The 25,005-nt window shown below is 36.8% G+C and overlaps 1 protein-coding gene across 7 annotated transcripts in view; it reads right to left on the bottom strand.

The window, feature by feature from the left end:
• Positions 1-1,912: 1,912 nt before the first annotated feature.
• dbn1 (drebrin 1) overlaps positions 1,913-25,005 on the bottom strand; it is a 126,119-nt gene continuing 103,026 nt past the window's right edge. The window contains exons 6-16 of one of the 7 annotated variants that reach the window (XM_038295783.1): positions 23,248-23,391; positions 22,951-23,028; positions 17,241-17,392; positions 16,833-16,890; positions 15,868-15,924; positions 15,510-15,624; positions 13,061-13,189; positions 5,300-5,428; positions 3,604-4,097; positions 3,417-3,516; positions 1,913-3,232 (exon numbers count right to left, since the gene is read on the bottom strand). In XM_038295783.1, the coding sequence (XP_038151711.1) occupies positions 3,177-3,232; positions 3,417-3,516; positions 3,604-4,097; positions 5,300-5,428; positions 13,061-13,189; positions 15,510-15,624; positions 15,868-15,924; positions 16,833-16,890; positions 17,241-17,392; positions 22,951-23,028; positions 23,248-23,391 (1,512 nt within the window). In that variant the 3' untranslated portion in view covers positions 1,913-3,176. The remainder of the gene's footprint in view (positions 3,233-3,416; positions 3,517-3,603; positions 4,098-5,299; positions 5,429-13,060; positions 13,190-15,509; positions 15,625-15,867; positions 15,925-16,832; positions 16,891-17,240; positions 17,393-22,950; positions 23,029-23,247; positions 23,392-25,005) is intronic. The other 6 variants (XM_038295785.1, XM_038295786.1, XM_038295789.1 and 3 more) reach the window with 6 other exon arrangements.

The raw sequence follows: 25,005 nt of genomic DNA on the forward strand, positions 1-25,005 counted from the left end.
GTAAGGTTGTTAATAATTAAAAATGTGGTACATTACATTTCCCCAGTCTAGTCTAACCAGAAGTGTATTGTCATTTGTATAAACCTATAAAAAGCCTGAAGATCTATGTTATGTACATTTTTTAAAGGTTTGGGGAAATATATTCTTTTAATTACCGTCTTTTTCTTCTTCTTCTTTTTTTTTTTTTTTTTTTTTTTTTTTTTTTACAAAGGAGACTAACACTTCCACTAACAGATTATTATTATAGTTGATTAGATTATGTTTAATAGGTCAAAAAAATAGGCATACAATTTGTCAAGAAGTTCTGCTAAATATTAATTTCTAACCCTGTAAATTAATTGTTTTTATCAATAGTTATTCAAAATAAAGTATAAAATAAAATTAAAAGTAATTAAGCTAATAAAGCTGTTTCAAAAGATAACGTTCAGAGAGGAGGCTAAATAAACCTGCCTTAGCAGACAGTGCTACAGCCTATAAGGTGAAAACGCCTCAGCTTCTACAGTTAATCTTCAGGTAATCACACACTCACACAAAACAAAGCTGCTCCTATTGCTTTTTTTATTGTCTACAAGGATTCTCAGCAAACAGACCAACACTTGTGCCAAAATCCAAAAAGGGGACCTGGAAATCAATTCTATCACACATATTAACAGGTTGATTTAAAAAAAAAAAAAAACGCCAAAGCAAGCCCCACCTCAGCTCCAGTTTCCACAGCAACCAAACAAGTCACTGCTTAGCATCCAAAGGTAACTAAATTACAATTGTGGTTCCTTCATCTTGGCACAAAACAACAGTAGCAGATATGCAGGCGAGGGGCAAAAGAAAAAAAAAAAAGTCATCATTTGAATATATTTAAAGCTGCTTTGAGACCAGATGTCAGGGAAATGTCCAAAATGCATCTTTGTCAACAACAAAGTAAAAGACGGTGGACTAAACCATGAGGTACACCAGAAATAGAGACAGCAGCTAAAAAAACAAGATCCATGTTTTTAGTTCAAGGCTACAATTTCAGTTGAAACAATTAAAACAAGCTAGAACCACCAGGAAACTATTTCACTATTCTAAGTTCATTTAATAATAATTTGTTTTTGACTGAACCCTTAAGTCACAGAACTGCCTGGTTTTCAAATCACATTAGCACACAAATGGCAAAATGTGAGAGATTATACTAAAAGGAAAAAAAAGGTTTTGTTATGTGTAAACTACATAGAATATGACACCAAACAGAAGAATAAACTCAGCTTCACTTAAAGTATAGTCAAGGATTTTGACAAAGTTTTGAAAAAAAACAACCATAACCCCGTGCACATGCACAACCCTGTGCCTGCTGAGAGGGAACGCTTATTAAACATGTGCGAGAGCATGCACCAGCCCATTGTTTTCGTCGTGCATCGCTCATACAAGCTTACTTTCCAAAAGAAGATTTGTAATTTTTCCACTATATCAGACTCACCATAGGTAAGTGAAAATGGGGACGAGCACGTAGGACGGCCTTACGTAAACTTATCACCAGAATGATTGACAATAAGGAGGACCACTTATTTTGATGATCCACCTGAAAAAAGAACATTCTCCACTATAACTTGGAGTTAGCCTTTCTCTCTCTAGATCAGTATCTTTCATACCTTTTACTTTTCCTACAAAATTGTCTGTTTCTTATTTAATATTTCTAATAAAAGACACTGAGAAGAGACATCATAACATCTGAGACCACAGGAAGGTTGAACTATAGATTTTTGTTACAGATGTCATAATTATTAAACAAAAACTGCTTGTTTGAAGCTTGAAATTTTGTTTTTTGTGACAAAGAAATATTTGGTGTATTCCTTCTACTTATTGAGAGGAGGAATTTGAAGTAGTGACTTCTAATATAAGTCTTAAATTTCCTATTCCTCTGATCTTACTCAGCAGCTTTACTTTAATCCAACATTAGAGACAGCTTTAATCTTCATAAAACCAACAGAAGGTTGATAAAAACTTAAAAAATAGAATAGATTACTGTAGTTTAAATAATGACTGATTTGAATTTAGAGACAAATCCCGGACATCTGGTCCAATGCAAATTATTATAGAGACAACAATAACAGAGATTAAGAACAAAATAAAAGGAGAGGGAAAAAAGAAGTTTCTGTCCAGCTGCTTTTATCCCCCCATTTTCGGTCTGAGCGGGACAGCAAGGCCAAACTTTAGTTTGAAAATTAAGAGTTTAAAACCAGGAAAGGTAAGGCATCCCACCCTGGGACAGAAACTTATTTTTTTAGTCCTTTGGAGAAACTTCAACATATCAAATTTATTGCATTTCTAAACTCTTTTTAGAAAAAAAAAAAATGAAAAAATATCTACAGTATATTTATCTAAAGTGGTGTTTTTGCTTGTGTAAATATATAAGTGGTAGATATTTATAATGAATCTTGATGGTGAGGCTGCAGTTCATCCACAAGGAGGCAGAAGAAGCATAGAATTGCACTAGGACAGAAAAAAGCTGTTTAATATTGAACTCAGTTTTAAAATCATACAAAAGGAGTGAAAAAGGGGAAATTAAGGCGCCACAGACTTGTTTGAAGGACTTTCAGTTCAGATACATCAGAATAAATAACTTTTTCCTCCATGAAGGTGAATTCTAAATACATGATTAACTGAGCTGCAGAGGTGAATATGTTCAGGTATGAAGAGAGGAGAGAAAAGATAAACATGGCAGCTGTTCTGATCCGCTGGATTTGTTTATTTTTTTTTTGTTTTTTTTTCTCAGATGTTATTAAAGCACTACAAACTAATGGTGCGCGCCGCCGGCCGCACGCTCAGCTTCATTGTCTCTAATGCAGCAGTGCGCTACGTGGAACTAACCATGTACACAAACAAAAACCCCTCGATGCCGGCTAAAACATCTGCATAGCGACAAAAAAAAAAAAAAAAAAAGAATAAAAAAATTTATCCCAAAATAAATAATCACAGAAACAGATCACATCTGAGCCTTTTCAACTCAAACGGTGGCTACTGCTTCCTCTAAAAGATTATATTGAAAGAGTTTTAATGCAAGATTTTTGTTATTACTTTTTTTGTTTGTTTGCGATTTTTCTTTTTTAGAAAAAAAGAAAAAAAAAAAAAAGAAATGTGTTTTCTTCTTGAAGCTCGGTCTCTACTTCCTCCGGGTACAGCGATGATGTCAGAGCAGCGGGTTAGTCGTCGTCTTCGTCGACTACAGGATCCGTGTCCCAGCAGGTGATGTCAATCTCTAAACCAACACAAACAAACGAGGCGGGTTTTATTCTCTTCAGAAGAAAAAGTTTTAATAGAATAAACTAACTTCCATTCATCCAATCAGCATAAATAAACACTAGCTCAGAGTAACACTAACACTTCTGTAAAGTTAGCTATAAACACACTGAATGTTGTAAAGAGGAAAAGATTGATCAAACCTGGAGGCTTGTTATAAAACACAGGTGCTGGCTTAGCTGATGACTCCTCTGATTGGCCGAATTCTTCCTCCTGTGATTGGCTGAAGTAGCCCTCACTGGCCTAGAATCAGAGAGGAGGAAACACCAAAGATAATCAAACCAAACCTTAAAGAAACTTTGAAAATCATCAGCAGTTTGAACTCCTGACCTGAGTTCCTTCCTTCAGCAGCGTCTCCCCATTGGTCATCAGTAGCTGTACGTCATCCGGATCCTGCCCCGCCCCAGAAGCGTGCTGCAGTGCGTGTTGGTAGCTGAGGGTCATCTGGTCAGACCCCGACACGTCCACCAGACTGGTGGGGTCGTCCTCGGCGACGGTGCCTGAGCAGAAGCTCCCGTCCATCGTCTCATCGAAGCTGAGAAGAGGCTGAGGCCTGCCGCTGCCGGCGGCCATGCTTGGCGCGACGTCGTCGTGAAGAACATCGCTGTCTCCCATCAGGTCCACCAGATTAGACGAGTGGGTGGATGGGATGGGGTCGGTGGCAGGGGCGGAGCTGCTATCCCACAGGTCAACAAGGTTGTCCGTCCCGGAGTCCCACGCAGAAACACCAGAGGGTTCCCGGGCCTGTGGGGCAACACTCTGCACAGGCTTGGTGGGCGCCGACTCCTGGACGGGCCGTTTCTGTTCTTCTTTTGGTACAGAATCTGAAAAAAAAGACAAATGTGAAAACAAATTATCTTCAGGTCAGTTTTGTTTTTCAAATTTATTTTCACACTTTTAGTGTGAATAAAACATTTTAAATTTAGGAAACCAAAAGAAATTGGAACTATGAAACAAATAATTTAGAACACATCCTTCCCTTTGTCTTTTAATGTGGATGAGATTTATTGAGATAATTTGAATAGAATTTAAAATCCTCCTTCTCACACATAAAGCCTTAAATTGTCAAGCTCCATCTTACATCAGAGATATGATTATCCTTATGTTTCTCACAGAGAACTTTGTTCTTAATCTGCAGGTTTACAACATGTAGTTGTTCCTAGAATTTCTAAAGTAGAATAGGAGGCAGATCTTTTAGTCATCAGGCTCCTCTCCTGTGAAACCAACTACCATTAGTCCATGAGGCAGACATCCTCTCTACATTTAACGGTAGGCTTAAACCTGTTTGATAAAGCTTATAGAGTGCTTACTGTAGGTTATCCTGAGCTATCTCTATAGTAATGCTGCTATAGACTTAGACTGCTGGAGGACATAGGGACTACTTTTAATCATTCTGCTCAACTTTCTCCCATTCTGAAGTATTTGTTATTTCAACCTCTTTTATGCTCTCTCTGCTTTTTTTTCAAAGCAGCTTAATCTGGTCTGTTCCTGTTTGACTGTGGCGCCATCAAGGAGAGAAAATATCAGCTGTGCTGCTGTCATCAACAACTTCGTTTATAGATGCTGGAATCTGGCCTGTTTTTCAGTGTAGTCCTGTTTCTCTTACTCAATGAGTCGATAGCAATCAATTGGTTTTTCCACAGACAAAAATTTGAACCAATCTGACTGTGTGATCCTGTCCAAATGTCTCTGCAAAGTACCTTGAGAAGACATGTGTTGTGAACTGGTGCTATATAAATAAGCTAAATAGAGCTGACTTGTGGAAAAAGCAGAAAAAGCTTTGCTACAGGTTTCCAACAAAAGGTGACCCTTGATGGAAGCAGTTAACAGTCAGTGTTAGGCTCTGCTTGTTTTTTGATCGTTCTAGAATTAGGAATGCTAACTTTCTGGTAAGCTTTGCCAAACTGAGTTTCTACCAATGAATAATTTAGCTTCCCACAGGGTTTCCCTGACTATACTACATTGGTTGGAGACTTCATTATGCACCAATATTGTATTATCTGAGCAAGGGGAATGAAATTCTTACCCCACTCTTCCTCTCTGTGGTCTTCCTCCTCCCTGTTAAAGTCTTCTTTAATTGGTGTAGTGACTATTTTAGGGATGGGTGAAACAGCGGCCATGTTTCTGTCTAAGCTCACTTCATCATCATTGTCACCTGCAGGAAAAAAGTGGATAAAAAATGGCAGGAAAACAAAGTTAATTAGATTATATATGACACATAAACAAAAGGTGTTGAACTAACACAGGCAATGCCTCCTATACGTCTTCTGGTATATTACAACTGAGAGGGATATTATCTTAGGCTGCAATTATCCTTGATATGAGGTATGATGTGGAGCATAAAGCAAATCAACCGATACATAAAACTCACAGATGATAAAAACAGAGCATTTTAAAGATGCCATGATTATTTCCCCTGAAAATTCATACATTTTCAATTCAGGGTTCAAATGAATTTGTTACTGGGATGGTTTAAACACAGAGAACCATCATAAAGGGTTCTGTAGTGCCGCTTTAGAACATTGAGTAAGCCATAAAAGGGTGTAGCTTCAATTATGCTTCAATTTTTCAACAACTCATTCTTCAACTGAGGGACAAGATGTGATTCAACTTTGATGATAGAGCATCACCAATTTAGGGTAAAGACCTATAGTACTATTTCTTAGCCTCTGAAAAAGATAGTGTTCATCTTTTTTGGGAAAATTGCAGCTTTTGTTGCTTCATTTAGAACAAAATCTAGGCAAGAATTCACAAGTTAAAGGACTCAAAGCTTTGGTGTATATTCTCAGCCATCTGAGAGATGACAATTCTCTATGTGCTAAACCATAAGACAGCTTGATTTCTTCTTATGTTTCATCTCTCATTGTCAGTTCTGAACAAGGCTGGTGTTTTTGAAAAGAAGAGTGAAGGAAGAAATCTCTTTAAGCCTGAAAAACTAAAACTACAGTCGCTTTTATTTGCAGTGAGGCTTTACTCAACTCTCTTGCACTTTTACAGCCCTTTACCTCTTGAGACGCGACAAAAAAACCACACATCTGCATAGCATAGGTAGGTTAAATGCTTGTATCGTCCAGTGACAGCAGAGTCAGAAAAGAACCAAATGGACCAGTGATAAAAGGAATTTGATAAACCTTAAAGTTGTTGGGAAGCGGCTGTTCCAACTGTTGCATTTTCCATGTTGAATTCTCCCGAGTGGTGCACGACTTTATACGAGTTAATAAAGTGAATGTGATTGGTCGATTATCAAGGGGACGGGATTGTTGTGGCGGAAGGTTTGCAAGCCTTTTGGTTGTGGCCGGTGCCTCGGAAACATCTAACCAGCTAACCAGTTAGCAACTTAGTGCTAGAAGGTTCCCAATAGGAAATTACATTGGAACCAAGTAGCACTTAGCAACGACACTGTCAAGGAACGCTATGGACAGCGGAAACATGCAAGAGGAGGAGAGTTTTGTGTCGGAGGTCGTGGATGAGTTATTATTTCAACCATTGCGTATATTAGCTGCGACAAATGATCAAGATGCTATGACCGAAAGAATTTGATTGACAGATGACTGTTGATATATGATTGGCCGAATTTAGGTGTACAAGCTGACGCATAACTAACTGGCCTGCACAATAACGAAACGATGTCACCAAAATATTGAATGTGGCAGAGAGGAGCTATAGAGAGGCTTTACGTTTCAGAGGTAAGATTGAAAAAAAAAAAAAAAAAGTATAACCTGTGATAACGTCATAAAACAAAAACAATAAGCAAACTTTGGAGGAAATATTGTAAATTCCCGCACATCATACTCATCATAATCCTGCAGGGAAACCAGCTAACAAGAAACAAAATATTATTTACTACAAACTAGGGTAAATTACTTAAAATATTTGTACGTTGTAGGTTTCCCAAAGACAAAGCTTTTAAAACGCTAGTTTGAGACAAGGGTTAATCAGTTCAATCTAAACATCTGTGGTTTTTATTTATTACTAAAAAACATGTCACATGTGAATGTTTCAATATCTGGTATAGACACAGATCTACGATTGAATATTAGAGGCGCATATTTCTGAAGAAATAAAGGGATAACTGTTATTATGAGAAAAAAGTAATAGGAATAGAGTAAAAATATAGCAAGTGGTAAAATTATGAGAAAAAAAATCAGGAGAATAAATGTGGAACATAAGCAGAATAGTCATACAGACATTTGCAGAACCAGATCACAGTCCTGAGAATAATCCAGGGCAGAGTATTAGGGTTACAGATGATTTTTTATTAAATTAGGAGATAAGGTTATTAGAAAAATAAAGCAAAAATAATACAACAATAAATTCATAGTATTGCAAAGATGTATTTTAACATAACAAAATAAAGTATATTATGAGATTAGGTGTCTATGACTCTAATAGCAGATCTGCCACATTCAACATGGTGGACATTCAACATGATGGCAGCATAAGGTCCGCCCACCCAATGAGGCGTATTTATGCCTATGATTGGGCCAATGACTGGTTACTTTGCAAAGTAAGTATAAAATATATATAAAAAAAAACACTTAAGACACTTTAATCATTTTTACCTTTAATGTTTAAACCTGAAACTAACATATTAATAGATGGATAATCATCACTATAACTTATAAGGCTGATAACTATAGTTCAGACCTGAGGACCCCCTTTGAAGAACTGACACAGTTAGATGAATAACATAATCATAATCCACTCCACCTTAAAAAATCTAATCTGTTTCACCAGCATACCAAGGAACGCACACATTTTAGAGTTTGTACAAATAAGACTTTTCCAGTGATGTGATTGGTAAACTGGATGGAAGGCTAGATGAATAGATACAGATATTGGACAGCAGTGACGGCATGAGGAAACACCAGTAAATTTCCTGAACTGTTTCTTATTACATGCATATTTTTTTTTCCAGGCCACTGACATCAACATTACCACAGTACAAACTATCACATTCACATTAAATCCACAGAAATGTATCCACTCATGTCAGATATACGCCGATGTCTCCTTAAAATAATTTCAACACAAGAAACCTGAAATGAAAGATTATAATAAAATGGCAGAAAATATTCTTTTCCCTTTTTCTATCAAAAACTAATCTCTACAGATCATTCTAATTACCTTCTTTAATTAATTTACCTTTCATAAACGCATCTGTTTTCAACTGGCAAATTAACTGCCATTTTATTAACTACATCATTGTTGGCCACTTCCCATTAGGAGGCAAAATGTTGCAGAACACACAAACACTTAATTGTGAAAAGTTTAAAGGTAGGTAATGTTTGGTTAATCCACCTTGAGGAACACATTACTATTTGGAAAGTGGTCAACAGAAATGTTGTAGTTATAATAGGTTGGATAAGACACAAAGCTATCAATACTGTGGTCTTTATGTTGACATTCACAAAAAAAACCAAAACTGGATGAACCGCCAAAAAAATCCACCAAGTCCACAGTCAAAAAGCTGCAGACAACTAACAAGATGAGTTAAAATAAAGACTCACAGGTCAGTTGGTCGGTCGGGGTAAAAGGCAGCAGCAGGAATGGGTTTTAGAGAGCGTGTTAGCAGAAAGGTAAGGCAGTCCGCAATCAGCAGCGCAAAATTAAAACAAAAGAAAATGTTCAGAAAGTGAATCAAAGTTGCAAGAAACATTTATAAAATAACTTCACATTAGACCTGACCACATTAAAAGCATGACGGCGACAGCCACTGGAACACGAAAAAAAACACAGAGCTGAAGGTTAATGGCTCTAAAGGACGACTTGCCTTTACCTGGACTGTCCAGTTATAGACGTATTAATTCCCAGTACTTCCTCCTCCGTTATCACACATAGAAGCACTTAATACTCTCTAAAGGTTAATATTCATTATCACATCAAAGCTACTTTAAGGACACATGACTCCTGTTTACAGTAAAAATTCGGCCCCTGCTTTTAAGTCAGAGCAAAGTATTTGTGGCTTTGAAGTGACTGTTAATAATAATCTGTTGTTGGTCCTTTTATTTCTAATCTCTAGACCCTCGCCTGTAAAATATCCTAAAAATCCAACTTTAAAATATTTAATTTCTGCAGGATATCATTAACATATTTTGGGGCCATTTGGGCCAAAATAAGCCAATGGAATCATAAAAAATGTTGTTGTTTTTTTTTTTTGTAGCTGTTAAACACTAAATTTTGCACGTATTAATTCAACTAATCAAAACTGAAATTAGACTTACTGGTAGAAATTAGACAAATGTATAATTTTTGCTCCTAAAACCTAAGAGGTCTTGAAAGCTTTATAATAATTTTAGTCATTCTTGAAAAGAAGAAGAAATATTAGTCATCAGAAATCAAAACAGGATGTGGGTATCTATTTTATCAGAAAATACTTCCTGCATCTAGCCAAGTTAAATGACTTCTAAAAGCAAATATGAATGAAAATGTGGCTATTTGATTAATAAATTGTGTGGTAATTTATGCTTTACATTGTAATAAAGAGTGATATTCTCCCTAATTAAAAAAATACGACATGTCGACCTGCATCAAATGGCATAGCTGGTGACAAAATCGATCTGTTAGCAGGTCGCAAAAAGCCCCGGGCTCCATTTGGGACACATTGATTTAAATGCCAGGGCTGTCAACTCTCCCCCATTGGGAGTGAGACTCCTGCATCTCAGTGTCTTCACACACTCTCACTCCATATCTTCAATTTTTAAAAATAATGACATTAAAACTCAACTCCACTCCACTTATTTATATATAAAAATACCATGCCTATAAAAACCCATGGAAGACGTGCCAGGTTTATACCCAGTCCGTATTTTTGCACCACCTATTAATAGTGGTGACAGCAGCAGAGCTGGACATGAGCCAGATAATGAAAAAAGACCAGGATTTTCTTAGCAGTTATTTAGAGGAACTTATCTGAACAAAAATCACTCACTTTGTAAATTAATGAAGATTTGAAGCAAAGCACTCGAGTAAATATGAATAAAATATACAGCAGCTGGCTTGAATTATCAATGTGGAGACTGAGTGTAGATCACATCAAATGGTTTGTTTTCTCTTCATCTAGTGCTTTTTTTAGTTCACTTTAATCCTTATTTATTTAGCCACCTGATTTACTCCTAGTTTTAGTCCATGTTTTGCTCACAAGATAAATAATTATTGCTCAGTCTAGTTGAATAATCTCCCGTTGGATTTTAGGACTAATTAAACCAACACAAATACAGGTGCTGGTCATAAAATTAGAATATCATGAAAAAGTTGATTGATTTCAGTAATTCCATTTAAAAAGTGAAACTTGTATATTATATTCATACATTACATACAAACTCATATATTTCAGATGTTTATTTTGTTTAATTTTGATGATTACAAATGACAACAAATGAAAATCTCAAATTCATCATATCAGAAAATTAGAATATTGTGAAAAGGTTCAAAATTGATGGCCCCTGGTGCCACACTCTAATCAGCTAATTAACTCAAACCACCTGCAAAAGCCTTTAAATGGTCTTTCAGTCTAGTTCTATAGGCTACACAATCATGGGGAAGACTGCTGACTTGACAGTTGTCCAAAAGACGACCATCGACACCTTGCACAAGGAGGGCAAGACACAAAAGGTCATCGCTAAAGAGGCTGGCTGTTCACAGAGCTCAGTGTCCAAGCACATTAATAGAGAGGCGAAGGGAAGGAAAAGATGTGGTCGAAAAAAGTGTACAAGCAAGAGAGATAACCGCACCCTGGAGAGGATTGTGAAACAAAACCCATTCAAAAATGTGGGGGAGATTCACAAAGAGTGGACTGCAGCTGGAATGAGTGCTTCAAGAACCACCACACACAGACGTATGAAAGACATGGGTTTCTGCTGTCGCATTCCTTGTGTCAAGCCACTCTTGAACCACAGACAGCGTCAGAAGCGTCTTGCCTGGGCTAAAGAGAAACAGGACTGGACTGCTGGTGAGTGGTCCAAAGTCATGTTCTCTGATGAAAGTAAATTTTGCATTTCCTTTGGAAATCAAGGTCCCAGAGTCTGGAGGAAAAGAAGAGAGGCACTTCATCCACGTTGCTTGAAGTCCAGTGTAAAGTTTCCACAGTCAGTGATGGTTTGGGTGCCATGTCATCTGCTGGTGTTGGTCCATTGTGTTTTCTGAGGTCCAGGGTCAACGCAGCCACATACCAGGAAGTTTTAGAGCACTTCATGCTTCCTGCAGCTGACCAACTTTTTGGAGATGCAGATTTCATTTTCCAACAGGACTTGGCACCTGCACACAGTGCCAAAGCTACCAGTACCTGGTTGAAGGACCATGGTATCCCTGTTCTTAATTGGCCAGCAAACTCTCCTGACCTTAACCCCATAGAAAATCTATGGGGTATTGTGAAGAAGAAGATGCAATACAACAGACCCAACAATTCAGAAGAGCTAAAAGCCACTATTAGAGCAACCTGGGCTATCATAACACCTGAGCAGTGCCACAGACTGATCGACTCCATGCCACGCCGCATTGCTGCAGTAATACAGGCCAAAGGAGGCCCAACTAAATACTGAGTGCTGTACATGCTCATACTTTTCATGTTCATACTTTTCAGTTGGCCAACATTTCTATAAATCCTTTGTTTTTATTGGTCTTCAGTAATATTCTAATTTTCTGATATGATGAATTTGAGATTTTCATTTGTTGTCATTTGTAATCATCAAAATTAAACAAAATAAACATCTGAAATATATGAGTTTGTATGTAATGTATGAATATAATATACAAGTTTCACTTTTTAAATGGAATTACTGAAATCAATCTACTTTTTCATGATATTCTAATTTTATGACCAGCACCTGTATCTCATGTTTTCAGGTTTGCCTCACAAACCCATAGGATGTATACTAAAGAAAATAATTGCATCAGAGAGGATGTGCAGAACAGCTCAGTTATCATGGATTCATAGAGGAGGAAACAGGGATGTTCTTATTTTATTTTTACTTATCTTATTCATTTATCCTTATTTTGGCCCATTAAATGTTTGAAAACTTAATTTCCATCACATCCACCAAAATGAAACATCCACAGAAATGTTGTCTTGTGTCATGGAGAGTTTTTTAAGAATCTACATTCTCCTAGAAGGTCTGAATTGTAAATTGTAAAAATCTAATAAGATAATGAATTAAGATTTTTCATCCTTAGCCTATTTCCAAATATTAATACACGGTGTAGTTTGCACGGGCTTTGATTGCACTGGTTCCTTTATCAGTGCCAGTATTACAGTAATAATAACTCATTTGTTTCCCATTATTTATTTTACTTGAGCTGCATGTAATTATGAATAAACCCAGTTGTGAAATTTTTTGTTTACAGTAGATGCAAGAATTTTAGTCTGATCAATACTTTTACTTCAATTCTCTGAAAATCACCAGAATATAGAAAATAATGTAAATTGTGGGGAAATGTTCCACATAACTACGGATCACTTATTGTTATTCAGCAACATTTGCTGCGCTTTAAAAAAACTTGACATTTTGCCTCTTAGTTTCAGTTAAATCCTCTGAAAACCTACAACCTATAGCTGCACCGTTCCTCAGAACCTTTCAATCTAACCCTGAATAGGGTTGCCTGTCCAAACTATTTCAAAATCTCACTCCAACGTTTGGTGAAAAGTTTGCAGCCCTGAAATACGTTTTGGAAGGAAGTGTCACTGTAGCCCCATCCTGGAAGCACGATCCGTACCATCAGCTCATTTGCACATGGAGGAGCTGAAGTTCTTTTTTTTACGTCCTTTTTATATTTCCTGCTCTGTACCTACCGGTTGCAGCGGGGGGCTGCTTCCGTGCATGTGGTGGGGTGCGGAGGGGCGACACGCCCCGGGGCGGAGTAGTTCTACTGGGGCTGCTGGGACTGTGCTGCTGCTTCAAGAAGGGGCTGTCCAAACGGCCTAGTGGTCAGGACGCCATACAGCGACCACACATGGTCCAACACGAGGACGCAGACAACAATACACGGACATAAAGCCACAGAACACAACAGACAGGTGTGACGAGACAAAAAGATGGCGGACAGGAAGGAGGAGACGTCACAGGTTTATCAGGGTGTGTTAGAACCCAGCAAGAAGGGAAATTAGAGGAGAAGTTAAAATCAGAAAGATGGTGAAGAAGAAGGTAGAAAAAAAGGAGAAAAAGAAAGAAAAGCAATTAGTGTAATTTGTAAAAAAGCTGACAGCAAGCAGTTAGGCAAAGCAGGAACGTTTGGCCGCTTCTTTAGAGAGATCAGTGTTTAATTCTACATGTTGGTGATCCGAGCCAACAAAGCATATCCCCTTTAGTGGAATAAAGCCTTCCCAGCATAGAGAAGAGGCTCCGCAACACTGCAGTTATAGAGAAGCAGAGATTGCTGATGGGTAGAACAGCTGCAAAGCTGGATCTGACTTTGCATCTCTATAAATCAGAATATCACAATGAACATGATTTATTTCTGTAATTCAGTTTACTGTCATTTTAAACAGTGATATATTTCAAATATTTCTTTAAGGTTTTTTTTTCATGTTGGAACCCAATAAACTACATGTTTATTACAATGGATTATAGTAAAGAAAACTCTCCAGATTTAGAATATCAAACTTGATCCATTTAAAAAGATTTATATACAGAAAAAGGTGCATACTAAAAAGCACACCTACAGTAAAGTTCGGTTGAGCCTCAGTTTGAAGTAATCACTGCATCACTGCAGCGTCACATGAAGACGACGTGCAGCTGAAATAATTGAAAAATAACTCACATTTATCTGATCTTAATGGAATCTTTTGGTTTGAGTAAAAAGGCGGGACATAAAGAGCAATAACTATGACAGCTGTTACTATGATTTATTTGTGAGTACAGAAAAAAATACAACACAGCTAAATGTTCGTCTAAAAAGGTGAAAAACACCTAAAAATCATTTTAATAACCTTGGAGGCAGCAACTGCAGCAAATTAGAGCTAAATCAGATGAAAAATATTTGATCAAAAGGTGCTTCTTTCACCTCATAAAAGGGAATCTGGTCTAATAAACCTTGATTTCCGTTCTACGACTCCTGCCAAACTGCTGATTATATTCAGAGTCAATGTAATGACCAAAAGCTGTGTGTCCAAAACTGAGCTTATAAAAGTGAGCCTGACTTTGATCAGCTCAGTTATCTATGCAAACGGCATCACTTGAACATTTTTTATATGTTTTTGGAGAGGTACCATTTTCTAGTTTCCAAGGATACCACCCATGAGGGGCGGAGCAACAACATCAGTCATCCATGGCACCTTTAAAGTGCTGTAAAATCAACATTTATGAAAAACTATTTTAGCGACTTGTTTTAAAAACATAAAAGCCTTTTTTCTTGAGGAATCTAGAAAACAATGGACTATATTTAATCTATTTTTATAAAATGCTAAAAATGACGGTCGGCCTCATGGTCTAGTACCTGGACAAATCCCCAGTTTAGGATTTCTAAACACGCTACCCTGTGAGTCTGATCCACATGGTCAGTAATTCTCTGCTGGGAGGTTGTGAAGTTCCTCCAATAAAAAAGACTTCTGCAATCATCTAATTTTGAATAAAACCATTATCTGCTCCCTTGTAGCTAAAAGGTCTTAGGTTCTAATCCTGACCTGAATCTCTATGTTAGTTTGCATGTTCTCCCTGTGCATGTGTAAGTTCTTCCCAGGTACTCCAACTTCTTCCCTCAGTCCATAATCATGAGATTCAGGTTCATTGGCTTCCCTGACTGTTGTTAGATAAAACTGCGTGCATGGTTGTGTGTCTGAGATACACCAAGGTGTCTCCCCCTCCTTTATAAACACAGGAGATATGATCCCTGTTGGGACTGAATTACTGAAATAAACTAACATTTGAGTGATATTCGGCCTCGATGGATATTAAAATCAGCAGCGAAAGAAAAGCAGAAGCTTTGTTTGCCTCAGCACTTTGTTAGAGGTTTAGAGACAAAAAAAAGTTTCAAAAAAAGTATCAAACTAGGGAATCTGAGAACAAAAAACGTGTAAATCACCCAAACAAACAGCGTTTACTTTTCACCATTTGTGTCCTCGGAGGAGGCAGGCTTTGTGGGGTTTTTATTTATTTATTTTCTCCCAAAATGAGAGAAAATCTCTTAAAAACAATTTGAGAAAATCCTGAAGAAGCCTCCATCAAGGCCTGTTTCAATGAATACAAGACGACCTCGCTTTATGGGGGGAAATATATATAAATGAAGGAGCCCAAAATGTCTACCTGTCCTGTGGATGGAGACGGGGGAGGTGTCGACGCTAATGGTCATTGCTCGCTCCTTCTGCTTGAAAAACTCTCGAGGGTTTCCAGATCGCTGGGCGATGATGGCCTTCGCTTCCTGGTAGATTAAACATTAAATAAATTACTTTTTTTTTTTTACAGCCAGGAAAAAAAAAACTGATGCATAATATTTCCATGGATACAAACAGCCTGCTAATAGTGTTCTATAGAAATCCAAGAGCTTTAAAGTACAGCAGTGAAGTTTGATTGGTTTTTGTTTTTTAGTTGCTTTAACATTTCATCTTCCTTTGATTAGATTTGCTGCTGTAATTTGCGAGCTCATGTTTTTCATCGAACTGACCTCTACCTCAGACTCCTTCTTGTCCAGGTTCAGGTCCTCGATGCTCGGCTCAGACGCCTAAAAAAGGACAAAAGAATCATGCAGATCTATTATCAAGTGAAATACAAAGACAAGGACATGTGCACACCACCACCAGTAGAGGGCAGCAGATAGCAAGGATTATTTTTAAGTGAAAAAAAACAGAATAATCCATAAAGGAATGAAAAGACAAAAGATTTGCCTCTGAAGCAACTCTTCAATAAATACGTCAGTAACGTATCCATGTTTGGGCAAAATTAATCATGTTTAAGAAACAAAGGAAATTGTTTATAACACAAATACATAAAACTTAATAAGGGTCAAAATAATAATCAGGTTTCAGTAAGAAATGTTTGATTTAAAATAAACAAAAAACAACATAAAAAAGGCAGAGCTCAGTTAGAATATTTACTGTTTATAGAAACTGTTTGGCAGATTTTCAATGTAAAATTTTCACCAGTACATTTGTTTTTTTTTTATTACTGGTATTATTCTTTCATATGCTTTTTAACTTTTGTTTGAAACACTTTATTAAAACTTTTTGGTTTATAATTTTTTTCAGAATATCTATCTTATTTTGTTATTGTTTATCTGTTGAGATATCTTCATAAACTGCAACAATCTCATTTTTTTTATCTATTCATACCATTAAAATAAAAGATTCTTACTTGTAAATTGTGATTTGATTCAGATTTTGTTTAATGCATATTTACATTTTTCACATTTGTTTAATCCAAACATTATACCACTAATTACTTTTTATATTGGATGACAGCAACTTTCAAGCCAAGATCAGACATGGGTTTGACATATTTAACACATCTTTCTATTTGAATGACCGAGACAAGCAGCGTCTGATCACATAGCAAACAAATACAGAAATTGATTTAAGTTATGCTTATAAACCTATGAAATTGTTTGGTTTAGCGGAAGGTTGGAACACTTACTATAGTGGTCTGGTTGCGCAGCCTCTCTCTGGCCTCCTCCTCCTCCTGCATCTTCTTCCTAAAAACACATCAGATAAAAACATATATAAATTAAAATACCTACAGATCGATGTAAAGATGATTCGTAGCTCATTTCTACACAGTTAAATTTGTAAAAGATATGTAAACAAAAAGGAAACTCCAAGTAAAAATACATTTTTTGATTCAGACCTTAAATGATGATGTGATGTCATGACTTGTGGGGAATTAGTTCAAAGTCCTGATTTTCTTAATTTCTAAAGATTTTCTCAGTGTTCGTCAGGAAGGTCTGATTAAATATTCCTTGAATCCTTTTAAAGCAATATTCCCTGATGTAGAGTTTTCTGGTTAGTATCTGTGTTTTAGAGAGGATGCTAGCTGGATGCCCACCTGTGCTCCTCGATCTGCCTCTCTCTCTCGCGGTACCTCCTCTCTCGGTTCTCCTGCTCCTGCCTTTCCAGCTCCATGCGCTCCTCTTCGAAGCGCTGACGCTCCTCCATGGCCTTCTTTCGCTCCTCCTCCTTCCTCATCTCCTCTTCGCGCTGGAGAGTCAAACAAATAGGATAAAAAAAACCCTGAATGCTAGATTGAGATCTAGGCTGATTTTTAATTGACGTGGGCGTTTTTTTTAGGCTGCGTTTGGGCTGGAGACAATAGAGCCGATCTGGCAACCCTGCTTACTTGCAGACTGTCAGTTCCATTAACTTCAAACATATGAGCTTCTATTTTTACCCCTTAATGTAAAAACCAATCTATTTGGCATTATGACTGACTGTTGCATTTTGATAAAAGTGAGGCAACATAAGGACAAAAAACTTTCAAGAGCATAAACAAACACAAATGCTTAAATAGGTTGGAAAATATTAGGTCAAATCTGTATTTCAAATCTCTGCTTCCAGAGTGCAAATGTTTTGGATAAAAAAAATCAAAATAAATGACCAGTATTATTAATTATTTTTAAAAAAGTTTTCTTTCATATTTATGACTTCAGAGTCTCTCTCTGTTTGTCTTGTTCATTTGAAGGGTAAATCTGTTGAACAACCGGCGGCTCGATGGTTTGTTCCGTCATTCTGTATTTCGTCTGAAGATGCCAGCAGCAAAACAGCCAGAATACTCAACAACAAATGAATTTGTTTTTCATCTCTTTTCAACACCAGCTTCACTGGGATTTACAAAAACCATTCTAGGTTCATCAGGCAAAATAAAACTAGAAAATCCACATCTACATAACCAGCAGCTGGTTTGCTCAACAAGGTTTTTAAATATGAACCTAATTTCCACAATTCTATAATTTTTTTTTTTACGATTTTTCTGAGTTTGTTTTGCACTTTGCAGTATTTAACCATTTTCAGTCTATTCTTCTTCAAAGGTGTGCAATGTTTTTCAATCTATTTAATTGTTCATTAACTTTTTTAGCATGATCACAGCACCTACCACATTTGAACTTTCACCTTTATAATTAAATTTGAGCTGGCTAATTTGAGCATATCAGCTTAACCTAGCAGCTACTGGTGAACACGTGGATTTTCTCTTATGCTGCGTTCACACCGGTTGCGTTCTGGGCATCAAAGCCTCTGGATTACGTGCAAAGTCTATGGGTGAAAGCATCGAGGTGTTGAGCGGCGCATTTTGAGTGTTCCTGCATCCGAGCTTTAGGGCATCTGAGCGTTCGACACCGGAGTTCAGCAAAGTGAACTTTTGCCACTGGACGCCGGAGCGTCAACCAATCAGAGCTGCGCCAGTAGTTTTTTGGGGGAGACAGACACTACTTGGAAGCTGTCACCGTTTCTGCAGATATTCTGCATATGAAAAATAAACAAAAATCTTGAGAGGTTAACTTCAATGGCTAAAAAAAAGCCAGAAGAATGTATTTCTATTTAAAAGGAACAGAGAGCGAGCTCTGATCATTATTGCTGCACTTAAACATTTTTTTTACTATGGTGAAAAAGTTTATAAATACCCAAATCAACTTGAAAGGTAAAACCTGCCGACAAAATATATTCGATTGGATGTTCTGATAGTTGTAGTGTTTACATAGCCTGATAAACCAGACTAAATGTAAGATTAAATGTGTAATTTAGTCTGGCCCCGATGAATGAGACATCAGAAGATTGTTGATGAGAACAACCCGTTGATTTTCAAACCACTGTCTGTGCCTATTGGCCAAAGCTCTGATCAATGAGCACAACTGACTGTGATGTAGTAAGCCTTTCAGGAAGCTGGTGAGGGACTGTAATAAAACAGCCTGTCTGTAAAACGGCGAATACGTCCTTCTTAAAAATGAATGAGCGTAGAGCCTCTTCCTGCTCACGTTTCAATGAAAACCCCAAGTCTAATCTTCCAAAACTGATTCCAAAGCTGAGTCAAACGAGAACGGTTCAATAGTTGTTGCCATTTTCCATTTTTGTGTTTTTTCCAGTGTCGTGCAGCTTTGTCGTCCTGCCATCAAAACCCCGCCCGCTTTGCATCCAAAAATCCAAAACACATCTCTGTGTTGTGATTGGCCAACCAGTTATAGGGCCTGGGGACTTGATCCAGGCTCATAATCCTGATGAACTGACTGCACAGAGGATAGCTGGAGGTGGACTTTCTCGCTTAAAAACGTATTAAAACTATTTATCCAACACATAAAGTAAATAAAGCGAAGCTGCTCTCCTTCTTTAAGCTACAGAACAGAGCAGATAAACAACCAAAGTGCTGAGAATCCAGAACAAAGCAACTTGACCACAGTTTGAATTAGTGTCTGAACCAGCATCCAAGTTTCTGCGTTTGTGCATCTTTGATACCTATAACGCATTTGGAGTGAACGCAGCATAAGTCACTGGCTTATTCATAAGTTTATCTCTAATTACACCAGGTTCAGCAGGGAACGTAATACATAGTTAACATATAATTAAAATTTTATGCTCTGGTTGTTTAGGCCAATCCTATTAGCTACTCGTAGCTCCTTTGATTTGCTTATCTTTGTATTTACCTACACTGCGGTTAATTTAACTATTTAACAAGATTTAGATCGTTATTTTATCAAATGTAGCACAAAAAATACATTTTTTCAGTCATGTTAACATTTTTAGGTATTTCCATCCTAATATCTTTACCTAAAACTAGTAATAGGCATGTCATTGTTTAATTACAGACCCTAATCCACATTAACTTTCAATAAAATTTGTTTTGCTGTTCAGAAAATACAAACAAAAGCAGTTGATGTAAATTACAATTTACTAAATGGCCTGTTTTTCTAATTATGTAGAGTGGTAATTAGCTCCTGTGCTTAGCTTTTAACCTACTGACAGATTTTTTTTTCTGTTACATTACAACTAATTGAGGATTTTATACTCCATTTAGGATCTTGACAGCAAATGTTCAATAAATAAATAATAAATGAATAGAATAACTAAAAAATTGTCCGACACAACCGTGATAGTAATTGCTCCGTCTGTTTAGGACACCTTTTTTATTGGCTTTCCATTACATTAACCAACTTAACACCTACTGTTGGAAAACAGTGACTCACTAACTGAGGGAAGTCAACTTATCTCAATAAAAGGGTTAAAAAAATAGCAATGGATCACTTTGCTTGCTCTTCATCATGCTGTAAGTGGGGACTGTCATACTGCTTCTCTTTATCATCAGCTAAAATACTTAGTTCCTCCGTTAGCTTTGCTTAACTGGGCCAAAATGGTCTCATCCAATGGACTGTGCAGTTTATGAATAGATTAGAAGAATATTTTTTAATGACCAATGTCTTACTGACTTAAAGTAAAATATGTCTACCAAATCTGGTCATCATTTACTTATTGGGGCAGTTTATTGTGTATTTGAGATTCAAAGGCATCTTTCACTAACAGGGGAAAAAATACCTTGCAATCAACTGACAAAGGACTTGATAAGTTAAGTATCCTTTAGTTAAACATGACTATACACCAAATCTTCAGCTAATTGCTCTTTGGGAACAACACTGTTTAGGTACTTGAAAAGCTGCTAAAAAAACTGTCTTTTTTCTTTTCTTTTCTTTTTTATATTATCAATTAGGCAAAAAAGGGGGGAAATTTCTGACAGAGTGGTTAAAGCGGTCCCAGATACATGGGAAGTGGGAGTGTTTAGTCCTGTTTTCAAAACTGGGGACAAAATGGAAAAACATATCTAAGGCAAATTAATATCTTACCTGCAGTCTCTAAAATTATGGAGAAATGGGTCGTGAAACAATTAACTCAACATCTTAATAGGAGTCATTAACCTCTACATCCGATGCCGTTTGGCTTTCACACCCATCACTCAACAGAGGACGCTATTAGTGTGTTTTCAGAAAAAACAAAAAGCTTTCTGGACAAGAATGCTTGTGTTGCTGCTGTATTTTGGGGTTTAAAGAAAGCCTTTGACAGTGTGACCACAATTCTTCTAACCAAATTATGTAATTTTAATTGTAAAATCGATTAAATCATATCTTACCAATAGAATGCAGTGTGTTGTGGTCAACAGTGACAAATCGCTGCACAGTGGGAGTACCCCTGGGCTCCATTCTAGGACCAGCTTCTTTTTCACCCTACATAAATGATCCTCCAGAAGCATGCAGAAACTCCCAGATACAAATGCGGCCGATGCTGTAATATAGACTCCAGCTAAAAATATAGAGGAAGCTGGCTGCATCCTTACATCTGAAATGACCCAAGTCCAAAATTGGCTCTAAAATCATGTCTCCTATTAAATACCAAAAAAGACCGTCTGTATGATTTTTTCTAGACAAAACAGAAAGCATACAGATTCACATGTATTTCTCAGAGATGTGGAGCTTTAACTGGTACAAGAATTCAAATACTTTGGAGTAGTTCTTGACTCTACTTTCACGTTTAAAGGTCACTTAAAAAAATCTCTAAAACAATTAAATTCAGTCTTCATATTTTCAGATATATTCATGCCTCAATTAAATTTCCAGAATCTAGGTTGTTTTTTTTCATGCCATGGTTTTCTCGCACATCGAATATTGTTTTACAGCCTGGTCTCTTACAAATGAAACCGCATTTAAACAAATAAAATCACTATATAAAAAATATTTAAACATAAAAAAAACAGAAAACAAAAAACACTAAACTGTTTCCTACCACCCTCGCCATAGTCTTGAGACTTACAATCTCCTCAACTTTGAGAATTTTAAATCCCCTAAATTTGCTTGCATGATTTATAAAGTACTCAATGGACTTGCACCACCGTCATTAAGGGAATTCATAAAACTGAAATCCTCTTCTGGCAAAGCCACTCAGAAGTACCCTTCAGATGGACCGCCTATGGCCAGACTGTACTTATAGTCAGGCGCTGTAACATCTGCAACAGCATCCCTCTCACTATCAGAACTCAGTTAAAAACCTGGTTACAATTAAATCAACAATGTGCTCATTAGACCTGACCCATCTCCTGGTGCATGACTCAGCTAAATGTCAGGATCGGGTGTTACCTTGTAAATATCTGTACATATTTATGCTAATGTCTGTTTGAACTGTATGACTTTCCCTTGTACGTATGTAGCCTCAATTTTTTACATTTTGTATGTTTATTTTATATTCTTTTATAGTTGTTGTTGGCATTACATACCTAGTTAAAAACTAGCTTCATAGCTAGTACTGACACATTTACAGAAATGTTCATTAATGTGTACTGTCACTGACGAACGAATAAATAAATAAATAAAATAAATAACAACCCTAAAGAGCCATTTATATATATTTTTTTTAAGTTTTGTTTTTTTGATAAGCCTGAATGATTCTTAAACCAGTAAAAATTATAAGGCAGAGAACAGAAGCATGGCTCTAAAGATATTACTAATTAAAACAACTTTAAAAAAAAAGAAACAACCTGTAATCAAATGACTGCTGGTTTCAGAGTTAGATTTAAGTCTTCTTGTATGTAAAAAAACAACAAATTCTACGAAAATTATATAAAATAAAAGCTCAAATTAACTGTAAGAAATATTGTAATTTTAAAAATAGTAATTTTAATGTAACAAACCATATATATTTGTTTAAATGAAGTTAGTATTAAACTCTTTCCCTGTAATTTCTCCTTTGTATTTTCCTCCTCCTCTTCTTGTTTTAGGTGCAGTGTGTACCTTGGCTTGTTCCCAAAACTCCTCTCTATTGATTTTCTTCATCTCCACCTCTGCATTAGTCTTCTGGTACACAGTGCCCTGCAACACAAGTCAAGCACAGATATATTTTTTTAGTTAACCATGTAATCAAGCAAAGTAAATCAACTTTAAATGTCTGTTTTTATCTTTAGCTCTTTATTATATAGAATGAACGCTGCCAACCCCTGCATTTATAGACACTGTTACAGTTTCCTTGCAAATTTGGGAACGGGTGCAGAGTAAGAAAGGAACAAAAATGGCTAAAAGTTTCTTTTTTACCACATCTGTGTGCTCTTCATCTCGGGTTTTCAGGCGACTCAGAACAGGGCTCGCCACCGCCGCTGTCCCGTTGGTGAGCCGTTGCCCGATGGCTGACGGGTCAATGTCTTCCAGGCTGCTGGCATTGACAGTGATCTCCACACCCTTGAAAAACAAAGATGAAAGAAGTTGGAAACAGATTAATTTAGTTATTTTTAAATAAACAAGCTGTTGGCTTTAACCATTTTGTTTGTTGTTTTACTCTTTTGTCATTTTCTTCCATATGTTAAAAAATATAAAAACGTTCTGCCTTTTGTAATGGCTATTCTAAATATTTTCTTCACATAATTATGAACTCAAATGTATAATTTAACAAAGAAGAGTCCCTAGTTTCATTTAATGTAATAATTTCATTTACTTTAAGATAGAATTAATTTTTGTGCATTTACTATTAAATTGATTCTTCATCTGAAGGTAAAGCCCACAAAGTAAAGACTGGATTTTATTTTAAAAAAAACAACCAAAAAAAAAACACGTATTGTTCAAATAGAGTAGGCCTATTCTCAACATAACAGCCACTTAGAAGGGCTAAGATGGTAAAGCTGACAATAAAAAAAGCTACCCAATTTAAAAGCAATTGAAATAGAAAATCTTTAAAGATACAACTTCACAAATAATGAAAGTCAATATAACAGCTTCTATGACTAATGCTACTTTCAGAACGCATGTGCAAGAGGCAGCAGAAGCAGCTAGATAACATGCAAAGTCAATGCTTGACGTGCATCAAGGGGCAGCAAAAGGTCCGGCAGCGCGTTTTGAGCAGCTAAAGCAGCACGTCATGAGATACTGAGCATCTGACAAACGCAACGCGCTGCTAAAGCAGCAGCTGCTGGAGTTGGAAGAATTTAAGTTTTGCTGCTTGACGCATCACATCAACCAATCAGAGAAGCTGATCTGGGAGCTGGCAGAGAGACAGACACAAAATGTCGGGAATATTCCCGACATTTTGAATTGAAAAAGTTTCCGGGATGGGAAGCGAAACTTCTTCAAACTTGGAAACCAAGTCCAGTGGATTGTTTTAAATTGTCTTTTATTGTAATGACTATAACCTGGATGAGTGAGAACCTGTTAAAGGGGATTCCCAGTGACAGCGCACCCTCAGAGTACAGAGTGGCGAAATAATACTTGAAGGCAGGATCGTAATCTGGCCCTCAATGGACAAATGACATTTTTTTGAGGACCAGAATGTTCACATTGTGGACAAAGAAAATAGGTGCTTTGAGAGGGGCGTTAAGGAAGCCATCTATGTTAACAGAGGGGGTGAACTCAGATTTCAGGTCTCAAAAACCTACAATTGAACAATTGAGCATAAGAGCTGCATAAGCCCATAATTTCTCAAGAAAGCTAATTTCTTTTAAAACTAATAGCTACTAAAGATACCACCTACTCAAAGCCATGCTAACATCGCTAATAAATGGTACTCAGGCAAACTGCAATTTGGAGTCAAGATAGCTGCTATTTTATTGACAGTTATCAAAGCTAATAGATGCTCAGTCCAGCAACTATTGAGTTAAGCTAACAGCTACTAATGCTAACAATTACTTAAGCTAACAAAATGCAAAGTTCATTAATTTACCATGATTAATACGCATAGACTATCACTGCACAATGGGACTACACTTACTATGGGCTATAATGGGGCTGGCATATCCTCTCAATAGGTGCGTTCCCATTAACCATCAAATTGTGCAAATTGTAATTACGAAAAACAAATTTCAT

Source organism: Cyprinodon tularosa, unplaced genomic scaffold (genome assembly GCF_016077235.1).
Source record: "Cyprinodon tularosa strain WSP-4 unplaced genomic scaffold, ASM1607723v1 ctg36, whole genome shotgun sequence".
Classification (NCBI taxonomy): Eukaryota; Metazoa; Chordata; class Actinopteri; order Cyprinodontiformes; family Cyprinodontidae; genus Cyprinodon; species Cyprinodon tularosa.